This window comes from Plectropomus leopardus, chromosome 17, assembly GCF_008729295.1.
Source record: "Plectropomus leopardus isolate mb chromosome 17, YSFRI_Pleo_2.0, whole genome shotgun sequence".
In the NCBI taxonomy this organism is placed as follows: Eukaryota; Metazoa; Chordata; class Actinopteri; order Perciformes; family Serranidae; genus Plectropomus; species Plectropomus leopardus.
The window spans coordinates 27,795,465-27,821,007 of record NC_056479.1 but is presented as its reverse complement, the minus strand read 5'-3'; the positions used below and the strand labels follow the sequence as shown (position 1 = coordinate 27,821,007).

At 40.8% G+C, this 25,543-nt stretch overlaps 1 protein-coding gene across 1 annotated transcript; it reads right to left on the bottom strand.

Annotated features, from left to right (window-relative positions):
• Nucleotides 1-2,968: 2,968 nt before the first annotated feature.
• Nucleotides 2,969-24,798, bottom strand: pkn1b (protein kinase N1b). The gene is given in 23 exon segments (XM_042504725.1): nt 2,969-4,031; nt 5,021-5,101; nt 5,313-5,420; nt 7,110-7,252; nt 7,465-7,541; nt 8,072-8,134; nt 8,296-8,472; nt 8,617-8,708; nt 9,268-9,340; nt 10,489-10,580; nt 12,236-12,326; nt 13,325-13,385; nt 13,388-13,465; nt 14,926-15,001; nt 15,409-15,552; nt 15,653-15,762; nt 16,834-17,028; nt 17,505-17,718; nt 18,621-18,766; nt 19,957-20,077; nt 20,173-20,318; nt 21,581-21,881; nt 24,483-24,798. Coding segments are annotated over 23 exon segments (2,883 nt in total). The 5' UTR covers nt 24,573-24,798; the 3' UTR covers nt 2,969-3,827.
• Between the last annotated feature and the right edge of the window lie 745 nt (nt 24,799-25,543).

The window sequence follows — 25,543 nt, the reverse complement described above, 5'->3', positions numbered from 1 at the left end:
GTTATTTCCACTCAGAGCACTGTCACAATCATTGTCGCTGCAAACCCCAGGCAGTGTTTAAAATAAAATTAAAAAAAAAAAATCTATATAAAAAAATTAAATTTTGTTTTTTTTTCATCTAAAAACATAGTGGCATCATAACAAAAGCCTGGCATTTAAAGGGTTAAAATTTCAAAAATAATGAATATTTGATTAGGACTGATGCTGGTAAAAAAAATAACTCAATGAAAGTAGAAAATAATATTAATGTACACTCTTCTTTAAAGTTTGATTCTGGAAGCACATTTTGTGTGTAATATTAAAGTGGACCCTAAAGGGTTAATGACAGGGATAATAATTTTTTTTTCATGTTTCACACATTGTCACGGACAAAATTTCAAAATTCCATGACTTTGTAAGGACCCCAAATAAAAAAATCTTATTTTATTTTTAAAAGTTACCTTTAAAAAATCTCACAAAAATCAAAACTGCTAAAAAAGAAAGAAAATATTGTCTTTTTTTCATGCCTTCCTAACTTGCAGGCCTACAGTTTGGACACACATACAATCTTAAGCAGTTTCCAATAGTGGATTTTGACTTTTTAGGGAACACGTCGTTGTGGTTCACACGTGAAACACAAGTGCAGTTATTGTGAATAAGGGCTCTGCTGAGATGATGTTTGGTTTGTGTTTTTAAGAGGCATTTCCGGCGGTCTAAAAAAAAAAAACCCAAAACAACCACTTGTTCCATTAAAAAATGACCACTAAGGTAATTTGTGTCCAATTCAGCTTCCTTAACTGCTTTTTGAGACTTGTTTTAGTGTATTTGTGTTGCACTGTTTATCTACATGTCTACATCTCGTTTCATTCCCGTCTCGTCTCGTTTCATTCTCGTTTCAATTTAATTCCAAAAATGTTTTTAATAATGACGGTTTTAGGACCCCCATTAATGCTAACAGCTGGGACCGGCCCCACTTTGGATCAGTCTCTATTCAAAACCAGTTGCTGCTCGAACATCCTCAGCGCTCTCAGAGATGGAAAATATTTTGCCAAACTGCTGCGGAGCTGCCCAGATATTGTCAGCACTCAGATTACATTTTACCCATTTGTCTGACCTGAAACATCCATCCGAGCATTTCGGAGAACTGATGTGGACATCAGCTGCGGCGGTTTAAAGCTGCGTTCAGCTGCTGGGGTCAGCGTGACCCTCTGATCAGGCAGCTGCACATGTAACTCTGTCTCTTCAGTTCTTAAATTTGAAGAAACCTGAAACATTTTTCAGTCTGTCATCAGCCCAAACATGTTTTTCTATGTTGGTGTCTACAGTCTGTAATATGTCTAGATTACTGTATCTGAACTAAATGTCAGTAAACAGAAAAAAAAAAACAACTGTTATCTGAAACCCATAATGCAACCTGTCAGAAAGTTTTTGGGCCGCCTAAACAAAACAAAGCCCAAATGTTGGCAATAAACGTGTCTGCAAACCACAGATATGTTACATTTGTACGTCATTTGGAAGCAGATATACTGAATATTCACATTTCTAAATGCTGTGGTTGACGTGTGGGTTCACACACAAAAACCACTTGATTATAGCTGGGAAAAGGTCATGTTTGGCTTAATAAACCCATGTTTGGTGGCACAAAAGCTCCTGGAACAGCAGGAGCAGGTTGGAGAAATACACCCAGGTTCGGTGCCACAAACGCTGCTGGAAGACGCTGGGATGTGTTGGTAAAAACGCCTGAGCTCTGTAGCTGAAGTGGCGCTGAAAAACACGATTATATGCTGCTAAAAACAGTCGGGTTTGGTGCCACAAACACGGATGGAAACACTGTGAAGGTTGGCCAAAAAACAACCGGTGTTACACGTGTTATTCCTTTTGTCAGTAAGTTTTTTCTGAACTTTCAGTCTATTTTATTTTATAGTTTATTTACTTATTTTTTAATTTATCTGTTCCACAGGTTTAATCTTTTTAAATTATTCATACAGAATTTGATTGTTTTTAACATATTTACTTATTTTACTTTGTGCTGTTATCTTGTCATTTGCCTCTTATCTACAGCTTTTAGTAGTATTTTAGTTCTTTATCTTTTATTATTACTATTATCATTTTATCTGTATCTTTACTTGTTTATTCTTTATTTACCTGTTTATTTTATATTATTTTATTTTTTTTCGTCATAGGTTTATTCTGCCTCTGGTGTTTCCTCAGGTTTAGGGTGAACAAATGGACGTTGCTTTCACTGTGTGAAGCACTTTGTGTTACAGTCTGTTTGTATGAAAAGTGCTTCAGTAATAAAGTCTGATTGATTGATTGAGACGTTACGCCCATTTATTAAAGCTGAAATTTGTCCTGACTCTAAAATTAGTCGTGCGGCTCAAAAATTGTGTCAAAAACGGTTTAAAAACGTACAGTGTATACTTCGCTTTTTAAGATAATACAAATGTTGAAAAACTTTTCATTTGGGGACACAAAAAGGTAATAAAGTGCAATATATCGCAATATGTGTTGTACTGTCCTTGACTGTAGGACAGTACTGTAATACTGTGTCGTGACCAAAGTATTGTGATAATATCATATTGTGCGGCCTTACTCGTGGTGATGCAAGAAGAAATGTCAGGTGACTAAATGTTGTCCTCTGAGGACGGGGCGCACCGTGTTCAAAGACTTTGTCCTCGCCGCCTCAGCTGCTGGTTCGACTCTACCCTGCTGCATGTCATCCCCTCTCTCTCCCTGTCTCCCCTCGCTTTCATGCTTCAGCTATCCTGTAGAAATAAAGGCATAAAAGCCAAAAATAACCTTTATCTTCTGAAAATCATGAAACATGTGGGCACAAGATTTCCTTACAATCCACCGTGTGGTTACTGAGGATTTAGAGTTAAAGTGAGCTCAAAATGAAAAGCATTATGACTTTCCCTTTTCCTCAAAAAGTACCGATCGACTGAAATCAAACACTGCCGGCGAAAACAAACCGATCGATGCTTCTGTGTTGGGTTCACATCTTTACTGAGTCACAGTTCCAACACGTTTCACCAGCAAATGACAGAGGAGGAAACACAGATGGGAAAAACAACAAATCACAAAAAGAAAAATTGTAAAACTTTTTGTCATTGAAAAATGATTGTAGTTAAAAATCCGTGATGTGCTGAGAGACGGCGTGGAGAGAAGCTCGAGCACAGACACAAAACCACCACGTGACTCCTGTTCCCCTGTGTGAGACACCAACCTCGCTCTGCTTCTTTGTGACCCGATCAGCCGGCGGCAGCTCGGTGCTTTCTCCCTCCTCTGGCTCCCCCGTGTGTTCACGTCCAGGTGGCGCAGCTGATGTGGATACATTCACGACTGAGGCAGGGACGCCAAAACACAACGAAACACACATTTAGCAGCGACAAACAGCAGAGATAAAGGGACAAGAGAGCGAGTGCAGCGGGGGAGAGTCAAACTGCGTCCTGTCAGAATCACGATCACGTTTGACTCGTGATTTAAAGGCTCTCTGAGCGTTTCGGTCCTGACGACAGACAGCAGAGTCCATCATCTCATTTTCCGTTTGTTACATAATCTGGATTATCTTCACCACCACTTCCTCCTCCTCTAAAAGCCACGCAGTGTCACGGATCAGCAGACCTGCGCAGGTCAGGAGATGCGTGACACTGTGTCCGACACGCGATCAAACACGCTCGGCCCCACCAGTTCTGCATCCCATCACAGACAGAGAGAAAGAGCTCCTCGCTTCTCATCGCCATCGAGTTCCTCTCTGCCTGTGCAGCGCAGAGTCCGCCTTCACCTCTCAGCCTCCTGCAAGAGTCCGTGGCTGGCAGTGGGCAGCTAATAACCCGTGACCTCTGACCCTAGCAGAGGTCGGAGACGTAGTCAAAATCTTTGAAGTGGTCCTGTTCCTTGCGGGAGAGGGTGCGGCGCTCGCGGGGCGGCGTCAGGGTGGGAGCCTCGGCTGTGAACTCCACGTCGAAGTTGCTGACGTCTTCTTTTCCTACGATGGTCGGGACGAACGGCGGCGGGACTTTCCTCTGAAGGAGAGCCTCCCAGTCGACACCCTAAAAACAAAAATGTACATTTAAGATGCAGTTTCTGAAAGGTTAAAGGGAAAGTTTGGATCTTTTTAAGTGCGGCTGTAAGAGGAACATGCATCGTGATTCTGTCTTGTCTTGATGCAGAAAAGTCTAAAATTGGAACATTTAAAACCAAATTCTCGACATTAATATCGCCTGTACGCATCGACAGTAAACAGGGGGCGTGTTTATGTCACGTAACCTCTTTCGTTTTGTTACTATTATTGTATTAATAAAAGATAGCGGCCATGTTATTCGGGGTTCATACACATTTTTATCAATAAATTTACAAGGTAAATCGATTCTCCTTTACGGTTCTTTTTCATTAATATATAATAGCTTTCTTAAATATATATTATTAAAAAAAATGAATTCAGGATATTTAAATCTAACTTTGGGGCTGTTTGTTATTTATGAGAGGGGGGGGGGGGTGCAGAAGGGGGGAGGTATGCCAAAAAAAAAAATGAAGGCACTGAAGAGAGACTTTTGTTTTTTATTTTGGTTTTAGGGGAGGGGCGTACAACTTTGAAAGGTTTTAAAAAAGGTGAAAAAAATCCAAAACAAATAAAGTATTAAAAAAACAAATAAGAAATCCCCCCAAATATATAAATATATAGACTAAATACTTAAGAATTATTACAATAATAACAATAATATACTTACATATATAGTTTTCTGAAAGCTTTTCCAGATTTTTTTTTAAAGAAATTATCATGATTAACCACTAATAATTCCTCAATCTCTCTCTCTCTTTTATAGCTAATCTTAAAGTCAATTCCTAGTCACCTTTTCCTAAATTCTTGCAGTAAAAGTGACATCTCTCCAAGTTGTTCATTGTCTTTTGGGCCATGTTTTAAAAACAAATCAAACACATATGCTCAGGTTTCAAAGGTTTAAAATGTATACGTTGTCTGAAGGCAACACTGATGTCAGTCCAGGTTTTGAAGGGTTAAGATAAAGAAGTAGACACTCACCCTGAAGAACGGTTGTTTTTTGACATCTTCAGCGTCCTTTTCTCCAGAGCCCAGACGTCTTTCAGGATTCCTCCTCAACAACTACAAACCGAGAAACAACAAGAAGTAACAGATGTTCATTTACTTTGTCCAGTATTCTCTGTTGTCTGTTTCATAAGTTTATCGTCGCACGCAGAGCTCAACAACACACGTTTTCAGCTTTACAAGCAAAAAAGGAAAAAGGTAAACTAAAACAGAGTTTAAACCAGTCAAGAACAGGAAGTGACAGAAGAATTAGTGAACGGCGTCTGACCCGTCTCATGATGCCGATGGCTTCGGTGGAGAGGAACCGAGGGTAGCGCACTTCATCGTTCACTATGCTGTCAAAAACCTCCTCCTCATCGTCACCTGGGAACGGAGACTGAAAGAAAACCACGCACATATGTTTGCAGTGCAACAATTTTATGGAGTCAAATTTGTTTGAAGATTATTTATGTGAAAATGCAAATCCAAAAGTGTAGAATTGAAATCAATAAATGTCTTTTCGATTCACAAACTGGATTCACAAATGCCCGAAAGTCAACATCAGAAAGATATTCACAAATGCTTTTCATATGTTTATTAATTAATTTATTGTATTTTAATTTTTTTTTTTCATTTTTAGAATTTGTTTATGTACTTAAGAAATATGTTTGTGGGTTTACTTTCTTATTTTATTTATTTTTTAATATTTGTGGATGGCGTTGGTCATGTTTTGATGCTGGTAGAATTACTGTACACTGATGTGTGTTTCTGTAATAAAGACGATATTTCCCATAAAGCCCATTGCATCCAAGTGCAAAGAGGATGCTGTCCAACTTCTTTATAAAATAATTAAACGTGTTCAGAAGATTTTCCATTTATCAGCAGTTAACTCCACTTTTCACTTTGAAGACTTTCAGCCAAATGTTCCCGAATCTCTGACTGAAGATCAATAGTTCAGTTCCTGTTTGGAGCCAGAAAGCAACTTCATTTTCTGCCTTGAAGGAACAGTGTGACATTTTGGGAAGTGTACACTTATTTACTTTCTTGCAGTAAGTCTGAAGCGTAGATCAATACCACTCTAATCTCTGTCCAGTAAATATAAAGCTGTCAACCCTTAAGCAAGAAAAAAAAAAGTTGGCTTTGTTCTTTGTTCTACAAACTACAGATTCGTTACATTTGTCGGTTTTTATGTCGGGGATAATTTAAAACTTAACATTATGTTACTTTACAACACTGTGGTTAACGTGGTTAGATTGAAGCACAAAAATCACTAAGTTATGGTTTGGAAAGATCATGCTTTCATGCTACTGTCCCCCGAGGAAATGCAGAGATGTCTCCGTAAAAAAACAACTGCTTTTTGTGCCTAAAAGGCCTCCGGAAATGCATTTATGGATTGCGACATAACACCCTCATTTTGTGCTGAAAAAGCTGTTGGAAACACAGCAATGATTCGCTAAATCACAACCAGCTTTGTTGTTTTTTTACCCTTTGAAACTTTGGACCTTTGAAAGATTTGCAAAGAAATTATAAAAAAAAAGTTACCAGAAAATTACCTGAAAATAAGCTAAAAGAAAAGTAAAAACAAAAACAAACAAGTAAATGACCTAAAAGTGCTGAATATATGTTTGCATTTATTGTATATAATTTTTTTATTACATAACTAAAATAAAATAAATAAAAATATCACAATTATAAATATAGTATTCTGGATGTTTCCTAGTTTTTTGGATAATTTTCTAATAATCCTGCCTTTTTAAAAACAATTTTTGAGTAATTTTCTTGCCTCCTGTTACTAATTTCTTGCAATTGCTGGTACATTTCTTGCCAAGTTAGTCATTGCCTTTTTTCCCATATTTTCCAAAGTAATCGAATTTAAATCTGCTCAGTTTTCAAAGAAGAAAGTGAATAAGCATATTCCCCAAAATGGCAAACCATTTTTTTCAATGAACACAGGCGATCCGAGCGTGCAGAGATGTCTTGACAGTGATCTTGTTTGTTTACAATAATTACACACAGATTTAGATGCATTTTAGCATGTTTGATACACACAGTAATGGACATTTTAAAAACTGCTCTGTATTCTTACCTCACCGACCAACATCTCATAGACGAGCACCCCGAGCCCCCACCAGTCCACTGCTCTGGTGTACGACGTGTCTGTCAGGACCTCCGGGGCCAGAAACTCAGGAGTCCCACAGAACGTACTGGTCCTGTCCCCGTAGCCCATACCTCAAGAGACACGAGTTCAGAGGAAATAAATTGTGAGGGTAGAGCAGATTTTAGGGATGGAGACAGAGAAACGCTGACTGTGTAAGTTATAAGAGATGCATCACGGCTTAAAATAAATCAGGGAAAGTAACAATTTCAGTTTTCTCCTAATGTATAGAAGTTTTCCTCATCCGGTAGAGGGCCGGTATGATAAACAAAAATTAGACACTCACCTTCTTTGCAGAGCCCAAAGTCTGCTATCTTCACAAAACCCTCTGTGTCGAGCAGCAGGTTGTCCAATTTAAGATCCCTGACAAAGAACAGGAAATGATTTAGAACAGAAATTGAGGAAGAGTTTATCCCTTTTGTCGTGTTAGAAGACGAGAAGTGTGCGTAGGTGTGGTGCGATATTAGTTTTTGACCGTGATATATCGGGTAGGACTGTGTTGTATCGTTTCATGTGAGACAGTGTTAAGACATCAAGTCGGTCGTGGACCAGACGAGATGTGATGATTGAAGGACTTTGCTTGCTGTATTTTTTGACTTCTAAAATAAACATTGTTAAAGTTTTTTCCTGCCTCACACGAGTATTTGGATTTTACAAATTAGCGCTGGAACTTCAGTCTAAACCGGGACACTTTGCAGACCGACCGGCCTGGGAACTAAGGTCAGATGAAACAGCCATCATAAGCACTGTGTGTTGAAAATGAATGAAAAGAAACAGATCCTCGTGCATTTAGGTTTTCTTCCCGCTGTACTGAACCGTGACTCCAAAACCGTGGTATTAACCAAACTGTGACTTTTGTGTATTACTGCATGTACTAGTATCCAAGTACTCACCGATACACAATCTTATGATCATGAAGGAACTGCAGACCCAAGACCACACAAGCTGAGTAGAACCTGTCGGATAAAAAAACGGAAAGAGCTGAGCACATAAACGGCCACACACTGATATTCATACATTAATGGTTGCATAGACGCAGACGCACAGAGCATGAAGACTTCCAAGAAGACACACTCTTCCCGTTTCTTTTCTTTAACACACACACAGCAGAACTCACACAGCACGTGGCTCAGAAAAGACGTCGGCATGTATGTGCATCATGAGGTCTCCTCCTGCCGTGTACTCCATGACAAAACACACATGTTCTGGCGTCTGGAAACATGCAAACAGGTTGACCAGGAAGGGGTGGTGGGAGCCGTTGACGGTCTCAAAGATCCGCTTCTCACACATCAGACTGGAGACAGACAGAGCGGGGGCGAGGGGGGGTGTATGAGACAGTAATTACTGTACCAGGTGTAATTATGAGGCGAATGAGCTCCTCGGTGTAGCTGAGACTTTGATTCAGGTCGCAGAGCACCGTGTTACAAAATATAATTACCTTTCCACTTCATCGCGTGCAACGATGTCTCCCTTCTTCAGGGCTTTGATGGCGTACAGGCTGCCTGTCCGTTTGTACTCTGACAGCAACACCTGGAGAGATTTACATTTTCGTCTTTGTCAACAAATCTCATTAAGGGACCAAAAATGTATCCATCAAAACTGTCTGACTACCTTTCTGTAGCACTCCAGGCCTATGTGCTGCTACTGAAGATATGAATCTTAAAAACACCCACAAATACACAGAGAATGAAGTCACGCTCCCTCTGTGTGTGTGTGTGTGTGTGTGTGTGTGTGTGTGTGTGTGTGTGTGTGTTGTAATCTAAGCTTCTCTGCTGTTTGTTGTGGTAAACCAGTCCGTCTGTGCATTTGTGCTGAGCGACTGCGAATGAGAAATGTGGTGTAAGGCTGTGTGAGACTGAGGTAAAGCAGTGAAAATACTCTCAATATAGTGTCCACGTACACTGATACTGATTTTTTAGGTAGGCCTAAAATACATTTTGATATCAACCCCTGTGGGGAGCTCTCCACCTGCCAGCTACTGCTTGTAATACACTGACTAAACATTAATCCCTACTCTCTAAAAAATCCCTAACTATCCCTTCCTTTAGGTTTTAGGCTCATCACATGAGGAAAAGTAAAGTTTGAGTACCTTCCCAAAGTGGCCCCTGCCGAGCACAGCTATCAGTTTGAAGTCCTGAAGGCAGAGAGGGCCTCTGCTCGGTCTAAGAGAGGGATTATAGGCAGATTATAGGCAGTGACAAATATAACAAAACATGGAAACACTGGAAACACACTGTCAAACATCCATAGCATCGATGCTGTTTGCTATGAAAACGGATAATAGCTTGTTTGCAGTCACGTGATCCAAATGATACACAAAAGTCAGATGGGAGGCAGGAAGTGAAGAACACCGGTTGGAAATTGTTGGGAAAACAGGAAAATAAATACGCTAAAGCCTTAGATGGACCTGCACACAGCAGGTATCATCAGAAAATTTCTACACACGTTGGATACGATCCCTGCACTTTACAGAGAAGTGATTTTTCTCAAAAGCTGATCAATTTTCCTGGCGTGGAGGCGATCAATATTACAACTGACTTAATCCTGCAGACCTCCTACTGTACAGCGAGCCAAATGAAGGTGTATAAGATTCTTGAGGTTAATAATTATTCTGTGTCAAAAACATCGGATCAAAAGCAGCACTGAATGACTGCCGTCTTGTTTTTGCCCAGGTGAGTGTGTTTGTTTTGTCTGTTTGTATTGCTATTCCAACTTTAAAGTAACTTTACACAGATCGTTGTCTGACTCCTCTCCTCCAGACTTCAGATGAAGGTTTTTTAGTCCATGTCTGCTGCCATTTCTCCCTGACTTTTTTTAACTTCTTGCTGTTATGTGTCACTACTTTCAGGACTTGAAACCAGCTTTTGTATTTGTTATTTGTTTTCTTCTGATTTGACTGATTGTCACAGCCGTTAAAAACACAAAACTTTGGCTTTTTTGTAACACTTCTCCATGCAGATATTACTTCCTGCCCCCCATCCGCAGTTCTTCGCGGTGACGTGACGTCATGTGCAAACAACCTATACTGTTTAGCATGTGACTCTTAAAGTGTTAATTTTGTGTTTCGGCATTCAGGGCAGCCAAGTATTTCTCATTTGGGGAGACATATGCTGTAATCCACATTAATGATGACTTGGCTTTACTACCACATGCTAAAAAAAAATTATATCACAGCACCATATTGTGTGTGTGGGTGTTTCTGGTGTCAAGCTGTGTTGGCCATAATGCAAAAAGATATTCTCAGGTGTGGTGTCTATGTGTGTGTGTGTGTGTGTGTGTGTGTGTGTGTGTGTGTCTTTTGTGTTAGCACCTGCGTAAAGAGTTCTGGGACAGCGATCTGGTTGGCTGCTCATGAACAGGGACATCCGGTGTGGACGGGGGCTCGATGACGGGTGTCTGTTCCTGTGAAACACCACAGAGACGGAGGAGGAGAGGGGAGGGGACCAATGAGAGCACCAGTAAATGAGTGTATGTAAATGGAAAACAGCAAAATGGGAGTTCACAGAAAATGAGAGATAAACGAGGACAAAACATTTGCCAACATCTGTAACGACCTTCAGTCTCAGCAGACACACAGACCGTTGTGACCGGTTGCCAGATCCCCTGCTGGCTGACAGCCTCACTCCTCCCCTCTTCCTGTCCACTCCACTCCTTCCTCACTACTAATTAGTTCTCCAAAAAACATCAGAGTAATTAATCCCATAATACTTCAACCCCATTGAACACACCATCTGCCACAGGCCCTCCACTGCGGACTCTGTGCTCCTCTAACGCTGTCTGTGTGCCGCTCCGCTCACTAAAACTCTGATTTGTTTTGGTGTCGTGACCATAACTAAGCACTGAACTGCAGACCATGCTGCACAGGCTGAGAGTCTGGATGCAAGGAAAAAAAAAATCATTAATTAAAAAAAAAAAAATTCAAAATTGATTTAATCTTTCTCTCTGTAAGTTATTATAATATCATTCTAAAAAAAAAATCACACACTAATTTTTTATGTATTTTTTAATGTATTTATTTATTAGTATTATTTTAAATTATTAATGTTATAATAATAATAATAATTATTATTAAGTTATTGTTGTTTGTTGTGATACATTAAGTATCAAGAACCATTTAACAGTCTATTAAAGGATCTAAAATGGTGACGTATGTATCAAAAAATGTGATTTAAATGAGAGAAAATCAACATAATTTGAAAAGGAAAATGCATGTGCAAGAAGCAAAGGGTCAAGAGCCAGGACTAACTGAAGAAATTGATCATTAGAGTGAGGAACTAAACTTTTAAACTTTTGTAAGTCTGAAAAATGTTTTAAAACAATCTAAAAGATAAACAGAAAAAGTATGTTTAGAATTGCATTTTGGCATTAGTGTGGTGCAGTACAGTGTAAAACAGTGTAAAACATGTTAAAATGTTATTACTTTTGATTAAAATAGGTTGTGTTTTTTGTAAAAAGGTTAAGGCGTCTATCCAAAGCATTTTAAGGTTGGTACAGTAAGAAAATATCTCACATAAGTTGCATTGTTTTCCACTGCGCTGCTTTGCTGGAAGTTATTTTTTGTCGTCTTTTTTTCTCTAAATTTAGATTTCAATTGCAACACCAGTCTCAAGATTTCCCTCGATTCTTTCTCCCTCATTTTCTGACATATTTCTTTTTTAATGATTCTCTTCATGCTACCGCTCCTGTCCTCTCCCCCACATTATCGCCCTCTGCAGTTTGTTTCCTTCACACTGGGAAACTAACGCAGATTTGGCCTCAATCAAATTAAAGCTCCCCTCCATCCAATTATGTCTCATTAAAGCTGTCTCCCTGAGTTTTCAGTTCTCCATTTCTCTAATTATTCATCCTCCCCCTGCTGCCCCGGTCTTAGATTTCACTGCAGCGCACAGAGCAGCGGCCTGTGACTACAGCACTGTTTCCGAGCCAAAGTTTGCAGGTAGGAAGTGAGCAAAATAGTAACATGATAGTGTAAAGATGCCCATCTTTTTCCCCGTCTGAAAATCCTCTGTCTGCTTCCCTTCCTCTTTGGCCTCCATCCCTCTCTCCCTCTCACTCACCAAAGGAGCGGGCGAGTCCACCACGTCTCTCCTGATTTCAGCTTTGGGTGGAGAGTCGCTGCCCAGATTCAGCTTCTCCACTGAGATTTCTCTGCACACAAAAAGAAAACAAATCTGATTTTCTGTTGCAGAGGCAAAAATAAAAGCCCTCTGCTGAAACTGTAACTCAACACTGTGGAGGAGGAAGACCGATGTGTGAAAAACGGAAATGAATCCATTTTGAACAATAAGCTCAATTGCATAAATACTTTGCCCAGATGTTGAGGCTTTAAATACTGGTTAAACTGGTTAAATTAAGGCCATGTTTAGGTGAGAATGGCACAACTAAAAAGATTTTCCTTTGCATTAAAAAAAACCCTGCATTCATATGATAACACTGTGAAACGATCCTTGTGCACACGGATCTGCAAAAAAAAAAACGAAAATGCAGTAACACGCATGCCAGGCCTTTAGTTGGCGGTGTAACTTTGTAATGACACACCATAGAAGAAGTTTCAAAAATTTGCATTTTCAGGCCCCAAAAAAACACTGTTGTTGTGTGAACAAAAGACCAACAAGAACTGTTGCTGTGTAAACAGCCCTTAAATTTCAAAAAAAAAAAAAAAAAAAGAAGCATTAAAAGATGACAACTTTTAGCCCCAAACGTGCAGCTGCAGTTCATTTATCTGTAAAATCTTACATGCAAGAAAAAAAAAGATTGCCTTGAAAAAGGTTAGTAAATATAACTATCAGACTTAAGTTATTCTTTACTTAATATCTGTCACGTTTACTTTAAATTAAAATTAAATTGTTGAAACCTCAAAATGAAAAAGTTGATATTAACTTGTTCTTATTATTCTAAGAACAAAGTAAACATAACTTAAAGTATATTTTAGATATATTTCCTTAAAATTCTTAAGGCTAAAGTTTCCTAGAAATTTTTTAGGTGAGATCAACTTGACAGATTTTACCGTACTGTGCCTGTGATGAGACTTACTGACCAAACTAATGCCTCATTTCTCACTAAACAGTTACCCCTAAATGTATCATTTAAAAATCATTTTAAGCAAGTTTGTTTCTGGGGGAGTAGCAGGGCTGATGGTTACGTACCCTGTGCTGTGTGTGAGTGTGTTGCTTGAGAAACTGGGAGTGTAGGCAGGCGTGTTGCTCCCACTGGGATGGCGTTCCTCAGCAGGCGGACCCAGGTAGCGATGTCCACATTCATCTGACGAGCACGCAGGAAGGCTTTACCTGAAACACACAAAGTAAAATAAAACTCAACACAGGAATGGTAAAGCGACATCTCAATACTGTATTTATGAAAAGGAAGTAAAAAGTCTCATGCTAACGTCAGCATCTGATGGAGTATGGTCTCCTGCAGCTTTATGATGTGAAACAGCTGAGCTGTTAAATTCCTTTAAAGGTTTCTAATCCCAGTTCCAGAAAATACCACAAGCCATTAACACTTTATCTGCCGCCTCTAAACAAGACAGGCACCACACGAGTTGAATGGGTAAACCACTCTGTGTCATGCTGGAAATAACTCTCATGCAAAACTTAGAGAAAAAATTGAATTTAGGGTTGTAACAGTTTGCGTATTCGTACCGAACCGTCATGGTACTGAGGTCAGGATCCAGTGAACACAGAATACACTGGATGTAGTCTGATGCACATAATGTGGAACCAAAGTAAACAATGGAAAGGAAAATAGTAGGCGAGCCAAAAAGGACGATGAAAAAAGCGGGGAGTATCTCAGCAGACGGCTCCCATCCTCTCTTCAGCCAGTTTAAGCTCCTGAGGTCTGGACCACAGAGTCCTTCTGGCAACCAAAATGTATTCAAGAAGTGCTTCATCCCAAATAAAATCAATATTCTTCACTCAACAAAGTGACTGATGAGCTTTAAACCACAGACAGGCAGTGATATGAGCTGATTTAATGTGTTAAATGTTCCTAATTACCTTTAAAAAAAATATACATTTTATTTTGTTTAGTTAATAAATTGTGTTTGTTTGATTTTTTGTTAAAATGTACTAATGTAAGCATAGTACATATAAGTAGATTTTTTTTTCTTTATTATTATTATTATCTTTTACTGTTATTATTATTATGTTTTTATTGATCTAGTATCTATTATAATTCAATATTTATAATTATTATTTACTATTATCTGTTATTTATTATTAGCGTTTTTGTTGTGAGGGGTGGGAGGGCTTGTGGGTACCGATCTGTTCATTTTAAATGATTAAAAACCCAATAAACATAATTTGAAAAAACAAAAGTGTTCCTATTGACCTGTTTACATGTCTGTTTTACTATCTGCTTGTCTGCTTTTTATTGTGNTACTATTATCTCTGTTATTATTTTAGCGTTTTTGTTGTGAGGGGTGGGAGGGCTTGTGGGTACCGATCTGTTCATTTTAAATGATTAAAAACCCAATAAACATAATTTGAAAAAACAAAAGTGTTCCTATTGACCTGTTTACATGTCTGTTTTACTATCTGCTTGTCTGCTTTTTATTGTGTTGTCTTCTGCGTTTGGGGGGCTGAAGACAAATTTCCGCCCCGGTGGACAATAAAGTTATATTCTATTCTAACAAGCACAAGTTTCGCCATGTGTATTTCTATTTCTGAACCTTCAACCAGTGTGAAGTCAAAATTTTGTATTTAAAGTTTGCAAAATTGTTAACAGATACTTCAGTTGTTGAACATACCGTGCTGTTTAGAGAAGACTTTCTTCTGCCTCTGGAGTCTTCGGCCTCTCTCTATCACTGGGTTGAAGAAAGTCACCTGAAACAAAAACAATGTTACATGAGAATTACTTCCTCATGGTTTGGTTCTTTCCCACGAGTCAAGTTGCAGTTTACATCCATGTCTGTCAAGAGCCATACTAGGCGGGTTTCCATTAACCCTCAAATTGCACAAATTGAAACTGTGAATATAAAATATGCCTATTGAAAAACATGCCAATTTTTTAAAACACCTCATATTTATCTTTAAAAAATAGTTTCTGCGTGTGATTCAAAAAAGCCATATTTGGCAAAACTGCCATGTAAACACTTTTTTGGCTTTTTAGGTAGTTGTGTTAACGAGCAGCTGGACAGGTGCACCTAATGAAGTGGCGGTTGAGTGTATTTTTTTAATTGATTTGTTGTTGCAGCTTTGGTGTGTTTGCAGTTTCTGTGTGTGTCCTGTACCTCGGCCAGCAGCAGCCCCTGCGGCTCCAGTTCCAGCTGGACTCGGTGTCTCTGGTTGTCCAGGAACTCTTCCAGCTTCAGGTACTTCAGAGCGCACAGGGAGCGGTAATCTCTCCAGTACACGGCAATCTCCATCTCCCTGGACTAATTGCACAGAAAACACCAGCATGAATGCTTGATCACAGATGCAGCATCAAATTTAAATGTTTGAATCACACAGTGAAAGATGTGCAATGTGTCTTACTCTCTCCAGCTCCACAGTGAAGGTCTGGTCCCAGGCCTGCTCCCCAACTGTTCTCCAAACCGTCTGACCCACCACGGTGTTCTCCAGCTTCAGCACTGCACTCACCTCCGCTGGAAACACACACAGGAGGGGTTTAACAGCACGCATATAAAGTCCACATCATGAGATACGTCCTCGCAACTACATGCAGACTTCAGGAGATGTGAGCGCCACGACCTTGTGCAGACCACATACTTATATACTGGTGCAGGCTTTGACAAAAAATGTAACAGGCAAAAAAATTCTGCTTTGTAACCACAGATATTTTTAAAACTTTAAAACCTGAGCAAGACATGGCCCAAAAATTAGCAGAAAAAAAGAAAGAAAATTTACCTGAAAATGAGCAAAAATAAGAATTGCATAAATAAAAAAAAAATGTAAACAAACAAACAAACAAACAAGAAAATTACCTTAAAAAAGCTGAAAATGTTCTTATTTTATATATTTCATAATATTTTTTTTCTGAAGCATTACTTTAAATATACAATTGTTGTAATTATGAATATAGTTTTGTGGACATTCCTTTGTTTTTCTGGATAATTTAATTAATTTAATTTTAGGTAATTTTCTTGTTTCTCGTCACATGTTACTAATTTCTTGCAGTTTGTGGGACAATTTGCTCACTGCCTTTCGTTCCAAAGTTTTCAAAATAAATCACACTAACTCACATTTCAAAGAGTCAAATAACTTGTGAAAGGTTTCTGAACACAGCACAAGAAATCTGAACTTTACAGGTTTCAAAGGGTTAACCGCTGTAAAATAATGAAAAAATAGCGCTTTATTTCTGTAATTCAAGCTGCAGCTCCACCTTTGACCAAAGTGTTGGTTGCAATCGCAGAGTGGCGCTGGCTCATTGACACCACAGGCAGAAGAAGCAGCAAAACAATGTTATTTTGGCGTATTTTTTTTTACAGAAAACAGGCAGGGGCAGTGGGTGATTGAGACAAATGTCTTCAGCAGTCTCTACTGATGACAATTCTCAATGGTCATGTGCATTTTCTGACTGATTGGGCGAACCGTCGAGGAGAAAAATGGATGCAGACAGACAGACGGAGCTTTCTTCATTTTATAGCAGGATATAAGAATATATATACTGTGAATATTTAAAGACATTTGTTCTAAAAAAGAGATAAAACACTTACAGGAGAGCTCCTCGGTCTTGCCGGGGATCTTGAGGCTCATGCTGCTGGTGCTGCGGCTGTAGAGGCCGCTCAGTTTGAATGACGAGCGTCCGTCTGACTGAGAGTAAGAGGGAAGAACCACCGGGGTCCCTCTGCTCCGCCCTGGGACGACCTCCAGCAGTCCAACACAGCCCAGAAGGTGCACCTGAAGAGTTCCTGGAAGGAAAAAAGTCCTTGATTTATAAAGTGCTTGAACACCACTGCCTCATGCATCCATATATACAAATCCTCCAACAAAATTGGGGGGTAAGAAAGAGAAATATCATTAAAACAGATTAAAGAAACACATTAAAAAAACACAAAGCACCCCACATAACTGACTGACCTTGCCATATTGATTCTCTTTTTTCTATATTATTTTATATATTTTTCCCTCATTTCCTTTTATGTTGCTCTTATGTCGTGTACAAACATGTCATGTCACGCAAAGCTTCAGCTCTGTCCTGTCTTGCCTCTTCTCACCTGTTGTGTTTTGTGTCTAAATAAATAAATAAATAAATCGAAAAGTGCTTGAAAAAGAGCCATCCCTGCAGGTAAGAAAATGCATAATGCAACTTCTTCCCCTTGAAGATAAATTAAAAATGAAAGATTAATATGTAATTCAATATTCCCACAGTATAATCTGTGTCTACCTGTGAGCGGTGATGGTTTGCTCAGGGTGCTGTACTGGTTGTGGACATAGGGGGTGCTGTGACGGGTGCTGAAAGCCGAGGAGGAGGCCAGCACTAACTCCTCCTTGATGAGGCAGGCCTTAGGGTGATCCTCAGGGAGCTCCTGCAGCCGCTGCTCCAGAGAGCACCTGAGCAGGTCGAGGCGCTGGGACGACTCGCTCAGACCACACTGGGCCTGCAGACATCATAATAACAAGCATTTATCAGTGATATTACAAATTATGTATTTTTGGTGTTTTTCCAGTAAATTGTTAAGTGTGCAAGGCAGATAAGAAAATTAATATCTACTGTTTACTGCAAGCAAAACACACCATCACCAAATCCCGGAAATCTCATACTAGACATAACCGACAAGCCTGGCTTGCAGATCTGTCACACTTTGTTGCCCTTCAAAAACTTACATTTATAATTAGGAGTAAATATTCTACCCTTGTAAAGATCAGTAATGCATGATAATGATATTTCTACTGATACTGATAATTTCCAGCTTCTCGTGGCCGATAAGACTGCGATAACCGTTCATTTCTTTTTGTTAGTTTGTTTTGTTACCCTCATACCTGAGGGTATGAAAGGCTGAGATATGGTGATTACAGATGAAAGTAATTTGTGCATTTTCATAAAAAAAACGACATTTCAGAGAAAAAGCTGAAAAAAATCGCATTTTTGTAAAAGAAAGTCATTTTCAAGAGCAAAATCAATTTCATTTTTGTCCCCAGAACAGAACCGTCCCTAAGTAACGGCTTTGTTGTGATCTCTGCATATTTACATGTTGTTCTGCTTGTTGTTGGAAGGAATCAAACATCAGATATCAGTTTATTCTTTCAGCAAAACCAAGCTGAAAACTCACTACACCTCAACATCGTCACACACACACATGCACGCACACACACACAGACAGAGAAGAAGGAGGGAGGGGGGACGGAGTGGACATTCAGAGACACCTGCGGGGACACCGGCGGAGAATGAGAGTGGAGCGGACATTTCCAGTACACCTTACTTGATTTCTGTTTTTGTTTTTGCTGTAAAAGATGCTGTATTAAAAAAATCTAATAAAAATACTTGTGTCGGCTCTCTGACCTCAGCCATGGCCTTCTTGTCTTGGACCTTTCCTGCACCCAGCAGTCGCAACATGTTCTTGGCTCCCTCGGCCATGGCGTGCTCCACCCTGTAGTGATGCCACAGCTCCTCCACGCGAAGCTCCACGCCACACATGTCCGGCTTACCTGGGACACAGAGTCAGGTTTAGTAAACAACAAATGAACAACAGCGTACAGCAGAATGCACAGATGATGCATGCTGACCACTGGCATGGAAAGAGACTTACCAGTAACTTTAAATCAGATTTTGAAATTGTTTAGCAACAGGTGTCAACACTGTGTGCACCTTACTGTTATCTAATTTTATATTTTGCACCTACTGTTATGTTCTTTAGGTCTTTTTGTGTATCTGCACCCATCTCACATTACACTGCAACTGGTGCATAGCAGATTTCCTCAGGATAAATTAAGTGCTGTCTTATCTGATGGTGTAAATATTTGTCTAAAATGTCTTTTTACCGGAAGGAGAACTTAGTGGATAGAATAGAAAGAAGGTGGTTACAGATCTGGTCACAGTGATTCATAGTGAGGTGTGTTTTAGAGGGTTTGTATCTTATTTTGTAACCTTTTACATGAATGGGTGTGTCCTGTTTATGGTAATGCTTCATATGCTCAGATATTTACCTTAAAAACTGTAAAAATGTTGGCCACTTGGAGGCAGGAAAAAAACAAGCCCAACACTAACATGTATCTTGTTATTAAACAGCTGCCTATTTACACATCTCTCTCTTATAGATAAACTTTTGGTCTTATTTCTGGCCACCCAATGAATGTATTAATGTATTGTATTGTATGGAGAGAAAACAGGCTCGCTGTTCTTTCCAGAATCACCTTTGCTCTTTCTGCTGCTTTGTTTTTCCCTCCCTGCTTATTCTCTCTTTCATCTCGGACTCGTTCCTTCCCTCCATTTCACTCTGTCGTCATCTCTGACTCAGTCAATTCAGTCTCCCTCCCGTCCTGGCTCCCTGCATCTGTCCTGCCTCGTCTCTAACCTCTGTTAAATGAGGCATGGCTTTTAGTTGTTGGGCAACATCAAGGGGATGCAGGAACATCAATAAGGCTCTAACCTGGGAGAGAGCGAGGGCTGTAATGGACTGTGTGTGTGTGTGTGTGTGTGTGTGTGTGTGTGTGTGTGTGTGTGTGTGTGTGTGTGTGACTGGAAGACTGTGCACGGTGAAGTTCTGAAGCAAAGAATTGATCCATTACCACCCGCATCATAAAATATGCAGTGTTTATAAGTTGAAAGAGTGACAGGTGGGATGAAAGAGGTATTGAAAGATGAGAGCAGGGATAAAAACAAAGAGCATGATAGGTACTTTGGCTGTCCTCAGATTGCTCCGTGGCCTGCATGGCCTTTCGGATCTGCATGCGGATGATGTCGATCTTCGTCTTGCTGTCCTGCAGCATCTGCTGAGCCGTCTGGAGGAGCTTCTTGTCCTGCAGAGGGACAGAAAACACAGATCAGGAAGAGTGAAGGAGCACAGACGGTGGATGATAAAGTAAAAACAGTGACTGTTGAGCCAGATTAATACCTTGGTCCCTCCGTTGGCATAGATTGGAATCATGTTCTCTGCTCCCTGTTTGACCTTCAGCTCGATGTTTAGCTGCCGCTCCAAAGCTGCGATGCGGTGCTGGTTGGCCGCCGTCTGATTGAGCGACCCCGGAGACTTTGGGGTATCTGTGAAAGAAGTGGTAAGAGGTCATGTTGGTGCAGTTGTCAAAAAAACATCTTCTGGTGGCAAATACAGTTGATGAATCAGATTTCAAAGGCTTAAAGGTTGATGACCAGTAGTTTTACATGTTTTAGCCCATAAACTATTACGTGCATCAACTACCAAAGCATACAGGTTTCCGAATAGATTTCCTGTCTTTGAAGGAGCCACTGGTTTCACTTAGTGACATTTTGATGTGAAAACCCTTCACTTAAAAAGGATAACTGTCGTATTAAACATTTTATCTCTTTTTTTTGTTGTGTATTGGTTTATTTTTCAGGTCGATGACGAGGTGGAGGTGTTACTGTAAGAAGCACGAGTTGAAGGTGGTCAAGGTGGTGGAAAAGATATTGGGAGTCGTTAAACAGAAAATATTACCAGGAAGCCACAGCGATAGGAAAGGAGTAACGCTGCCCACACAAGAAGAATAAAAACATATGTAAGGCTAACTACAAAGTTAGACTCCATTTCTGCCCGTCCAGACAAAATCACAACCCCAGAGTTTTAAATCATGAACTGGGTCAGCAGCTTTTTCAAAGGTTGCTATTTGAAGGGTTCAAAAACACCAGAGTAATGTGGATGCATAAATGTAGCAATAGTTAGTGAGTGAACTTTAAAAGAAGGTGTGCTGGTGTTGTTGTAGCTTCAGTTGCAAATAAGTTAGTAGTAGTTATTGGGTACAGTTTTGAAAATCAAAGTTTGTTGGTACATTATGGAGCGTAAAATCAAATATCAAAGACAAACTAGCGTCTCCACTGAGCAGTGTGGGAGGTCTAGCACAGCTTTGCCTACTTCCAAAGTGCAGCAAGAAGGGAAAGAAGCCTCAAGAGGTTGTAACTTGGTAGACAGAATATAGTCCTGATGAAGGCCACAAATCAAAATGTGTTGGTCTTGCGATAAAGTTGTTCTGTATAATGCAAGCGTTGCTGGAGTTTCAACATCTATAAAATTTTACCCAGACATCCGTGGTCCCCAGAGGATGAATGCTTTTAAGTAGAATTTAACTGGGGCACCCAGTAGCTCAGTGGGTAGAGCGAGCGCCCCATGTACAAAGGCAATGTCCTTGCTGCAGCAACTGGGGGTTTGCTTCCAACTCGTGACATCCCCTCTCTCTTCTTCTTTCATACTTACAAATTGTCCCGTTAATTAAAAGTATTTTCTAACTGCGTCACACCCCACAGTGTCACAGAAGCTTATAAAAACCCTTTCTCTGTGGTGGATACTGTACCTTTGTTGTCATCAGGGCCCTTAACCACAATGTGTGCGTCCAGCTCCTGCAGCTGAGCGTGGAGAAACTCCAGCTTGCGTTTGGAGCTGCGGAGCTGCGAGTCCACCTGCTGGGCATTCCTCTTGTCTGTGGTGGCCCTGCGCAGATTCTCCGCACCCTCCTTGATCTTCAGCTCCTTGCGGATCTCCCTGCGGATCCTCTCGCGGTGCTCGTCCAGGCGCTGCTGCACGCTGGAGTCTGAGAAGTCCGAGTTTTGGTCGAGACCGAGCTGCTGGAGCACCGACAGCCCGCCTGGATCACACTGAGGAGGAGGAGGAGGAGGGTAAGATGGTTATGGAGACGGCACAAAAGGAGAAGGAGGAAGTGGCAGAATATACATGTGCAGAAAATACAGCAAATATGAAACAGAAAGTTTAACTATATTTAACCCACTGCGTACGAGGGGGATTATTCAATTTGAGTTGAAAGCGAAACAATTTCAAAAGGTGACACCTCCAGCTGAGTGCTGCTGAGCCGAGACCACAACAGACAAAGCTGGTAACAGTCGCCCCGCACAGTTCTGTCGAAGCGAGGCTCTGTGGGATGAAAGGAGAGGAAAAAAAACTGCAGCTCCCGAGTGAATCCTCAACATGTGAGACCTGCCGAGCTCAGACGGTGAGGCAGCATCAAAGCAGAGGCAGCACTAAAGTGTGTAAAAAGCTGAGTGCTCACATCAGCTCTCCTACTGATCAACACTAACCAGATTACTGCAGATAAGAACAGCATTAATACGGACTAAAATCAATCAGCGTCTTGTCTGCTTCTGGATGGGTCACAAATAAACATACACACAAGATGGATATGTGTAAAAACATGTAACACAGATGTGTGAGGACTATCACACAAACCTGTGTATGCACACCAAAACATCCTGATTTTTCAAAAGGAGAAGTTTGGTTTTCATTTGATTTTCATCCAGATTTCACATCTTAAACATTGATGTGATTTTTATGGCAAGAAGATAATTTATAGTTAGTAAACAACAAATGCAACTAAGAAATTATCACAAAAAAAGTAAAATATGTTCAAAAGCTGCAGTACCATTATTGTTTACAATTTGTTCATAATACATTGCACAAATAGTACGGGGAATTCAAATTTATTTTAGACTTTAAAATAAAAAAAAGGCAGCATCAGGTGGAATATAGTAAAAAAAAATCCAAGGCAAAAGCCCAGAATGACATCCATAAATAATAATATGATGCATGTTTTATGCTTTGATGACTGTGGAATCAAAAATTGCCGTTTGAATGGGTTTCAATGGCACTTTTTTGCCCTTAACATTATGAATGTAACTATTTTTTTAGCTGGAAATTCACAGATTAAACAAAAATACACAATCTTGTCAAAATTTATGCCATATGCATGAACACAGCTAAAATGATCAAAAAATGAAGAAAAGCACGTAAAAAGCCAGTCCCTAAGGTTTAATATTGTGACATTAGATCTCATCTGATCAAACAGACACACACACATGCACACACTCGGACACTGAGGACTGTCCCCTCCCCTCTGCCAGAGTATAATGACGGGCCGCTCGGGGCCTTTCACCGCACCATGCAGCCAGCCATCCAGCTTAGCAGATCTGATTACAACTTCTTAGGTCTCTGTGTCCATCCAGCTACATGCAGGCCGGGGCTACAGCTCTGCTCTCATTAAAGCCATAATCCATCTGCAGCACAATACACTACAACAGTCAGGCACGGCCCGAGCAGCCAACTAAACCACATGGCACAGGCTGAGGGATTGCAGGATTTTAACTGCCGCTTAAATGCAATGTTATGTCATTGCACAACTCTGAGGCGATGTAATTGAGCATGTTCACCAAACATGGCTGTGGGACAAAGTCATGAAGACTCACAACACTGGAAAAATGTGTTATTTTGTAAAAGTCTGAGATTAACACCTGGCAAGAGCCAAATGCAGGCAGATTTTTCATTTGACGAGTAAAAATCAGGAGGCTATCTATCATAGTTATCTCTGAAATAACTATGTTGATAGTCTGCCACATTTTGGTGTCATTTATGGGTACTGCTCTACTGCTCCTCTGCTGTTTGTGTCCCACACACACACACACACACACACATACACACACACACACACACACACACACACACACACACACACACACACACACCTGCACTGGTTTAGGGAAAACTGACCATCTCAAGTGCTACTAGTTCTGTGGCACCGTTTACTGTGCAGGACATCAGCTGATCTGGTGCTGATCTTAAATTATCACTTGCCACCTGTCAATTGCTCACTATTGTTGCACACATACTTATAAAGGTTATGAGATATTAACCCTTTGAACCCTTAGCAAATTGGCTTGATTTCTCTCAGAAATGTGGGAGAAATGCAAAGAGCAGCCTCAGAAGAAATGGCCCAAAAATTAGCGAGGCAGCAGAAAATCACTTTACGTTTTTAAAGATGTAAACAGACACTGACAGCACAGAGAAGCAGACATGAACGTGTACTTAATGTGGCCTGCCTGATTCTCAGTGCGAGCAGCAGCAGGGGCCACAGCTATTCAAGGCAGCAGAGAAAGCAGTGGCAGTAACACACCATGAACGACAGGAAGGGAGAGTTTGTGCCGTGACGCACTCCTGTTCAACACAATACAACTTTATCCCTGGTGTTTTACAACAAAGAACCTCTGGAGCGAGGTGTAAGACAGCTCACACAGCCGGGCAAAATCACCACAGCAGACAGGAATGAAAACTCACAAGTGATTCACTGTCAGATAGAGATGTTTTTACAGGAAGTGAACGAGGAAGCCAACAGAAAAGAGAAGGGCCATAGTAATGGTTGTAAAGAGAAAAAGGCGGCCATGCAGAGGCCTGCTGTGGCCACAGTTGCCTACCGAAGACTCTGTGTCACTCTGCTCATAGTGCACCGGAGAGTCGAGCAGTTGATCCCCTGGCAGGTCCTCCAGTGCGTCCTCACTGGCCATGTTTGGCCTCCTTCTGGCTTGGCTCCCGCGCCCCCTCCCCACCTGCTGTCGCACGCTCTGCACTGACAGCAGCGCCAATCAGGCAACACCGGGTGCTATTCCTGCCTCCTCAAAAATCCAGGATGTCCTTCCCGCCTGGAATCAAAAGCCAGTCTAAAACCGGAGCGAGTGAACGAGGCGGAGGAGAGGAAGAGAGAACAGCACAGACCGAGCCCCACCTCGCTGCTTCCTGTTCTGCTCATTGCCAGATAGAGACCGAGGCGTCATGCACTTTGTGCAGGCACACACACAAAAGCACACACACATTGGGGTGGTTTTGTAAGTGAGAGAGCTCACAGCCACTCTGCTTCCTGCTACTGGGTCTCCAAAGCTGTTGTGATAACTTGTGGTAGTGTTAGATGGACTATCAGACCATGTTTGTGCGTGTGTGTGTGTGTGTGTGCACGTGCACAGTTTGTCTGCATGTGCAGTACTATTTCTATCATTCGCATGCAGGTGAATAGATAAACTGTACTGAGAGAAGAGGTCAAAGGACGAAACATTCCCACTGTACTTTCTACTGAAATGGACCTGACATGTAAACGAGCTGTAAAGAGGTCAGGACTTCATGATATGTTGTGCTATGAGCTACCAAAACTTTCCACACATCAACACTGAAGGCTCGATCTCACACTTGGTGCAAAGCGACACACAGCGCAGCGCAAATGTCACTGCTAGGTCATTTTCACGGCCAGCTCCCCCGTTGGGTTGGTACCAAATGTTCTTGCGTCCATCTGGGCGCCCATGGGAGTGTGGGTCTTGATATGACGTGTGGTCAGGCACATTGCTTGTTGCTGTTCTGAGGCAGCAGAAAGTGACTGGACCATTGACCAACAAAAACCTGGTCTAAAGTCAGATTGGGGCAGTGTTTTCCTGCTATTTGAAGGGTGCATTATTTAGATAGGAAGATGCATCGACAGAGGCGGTTTTAC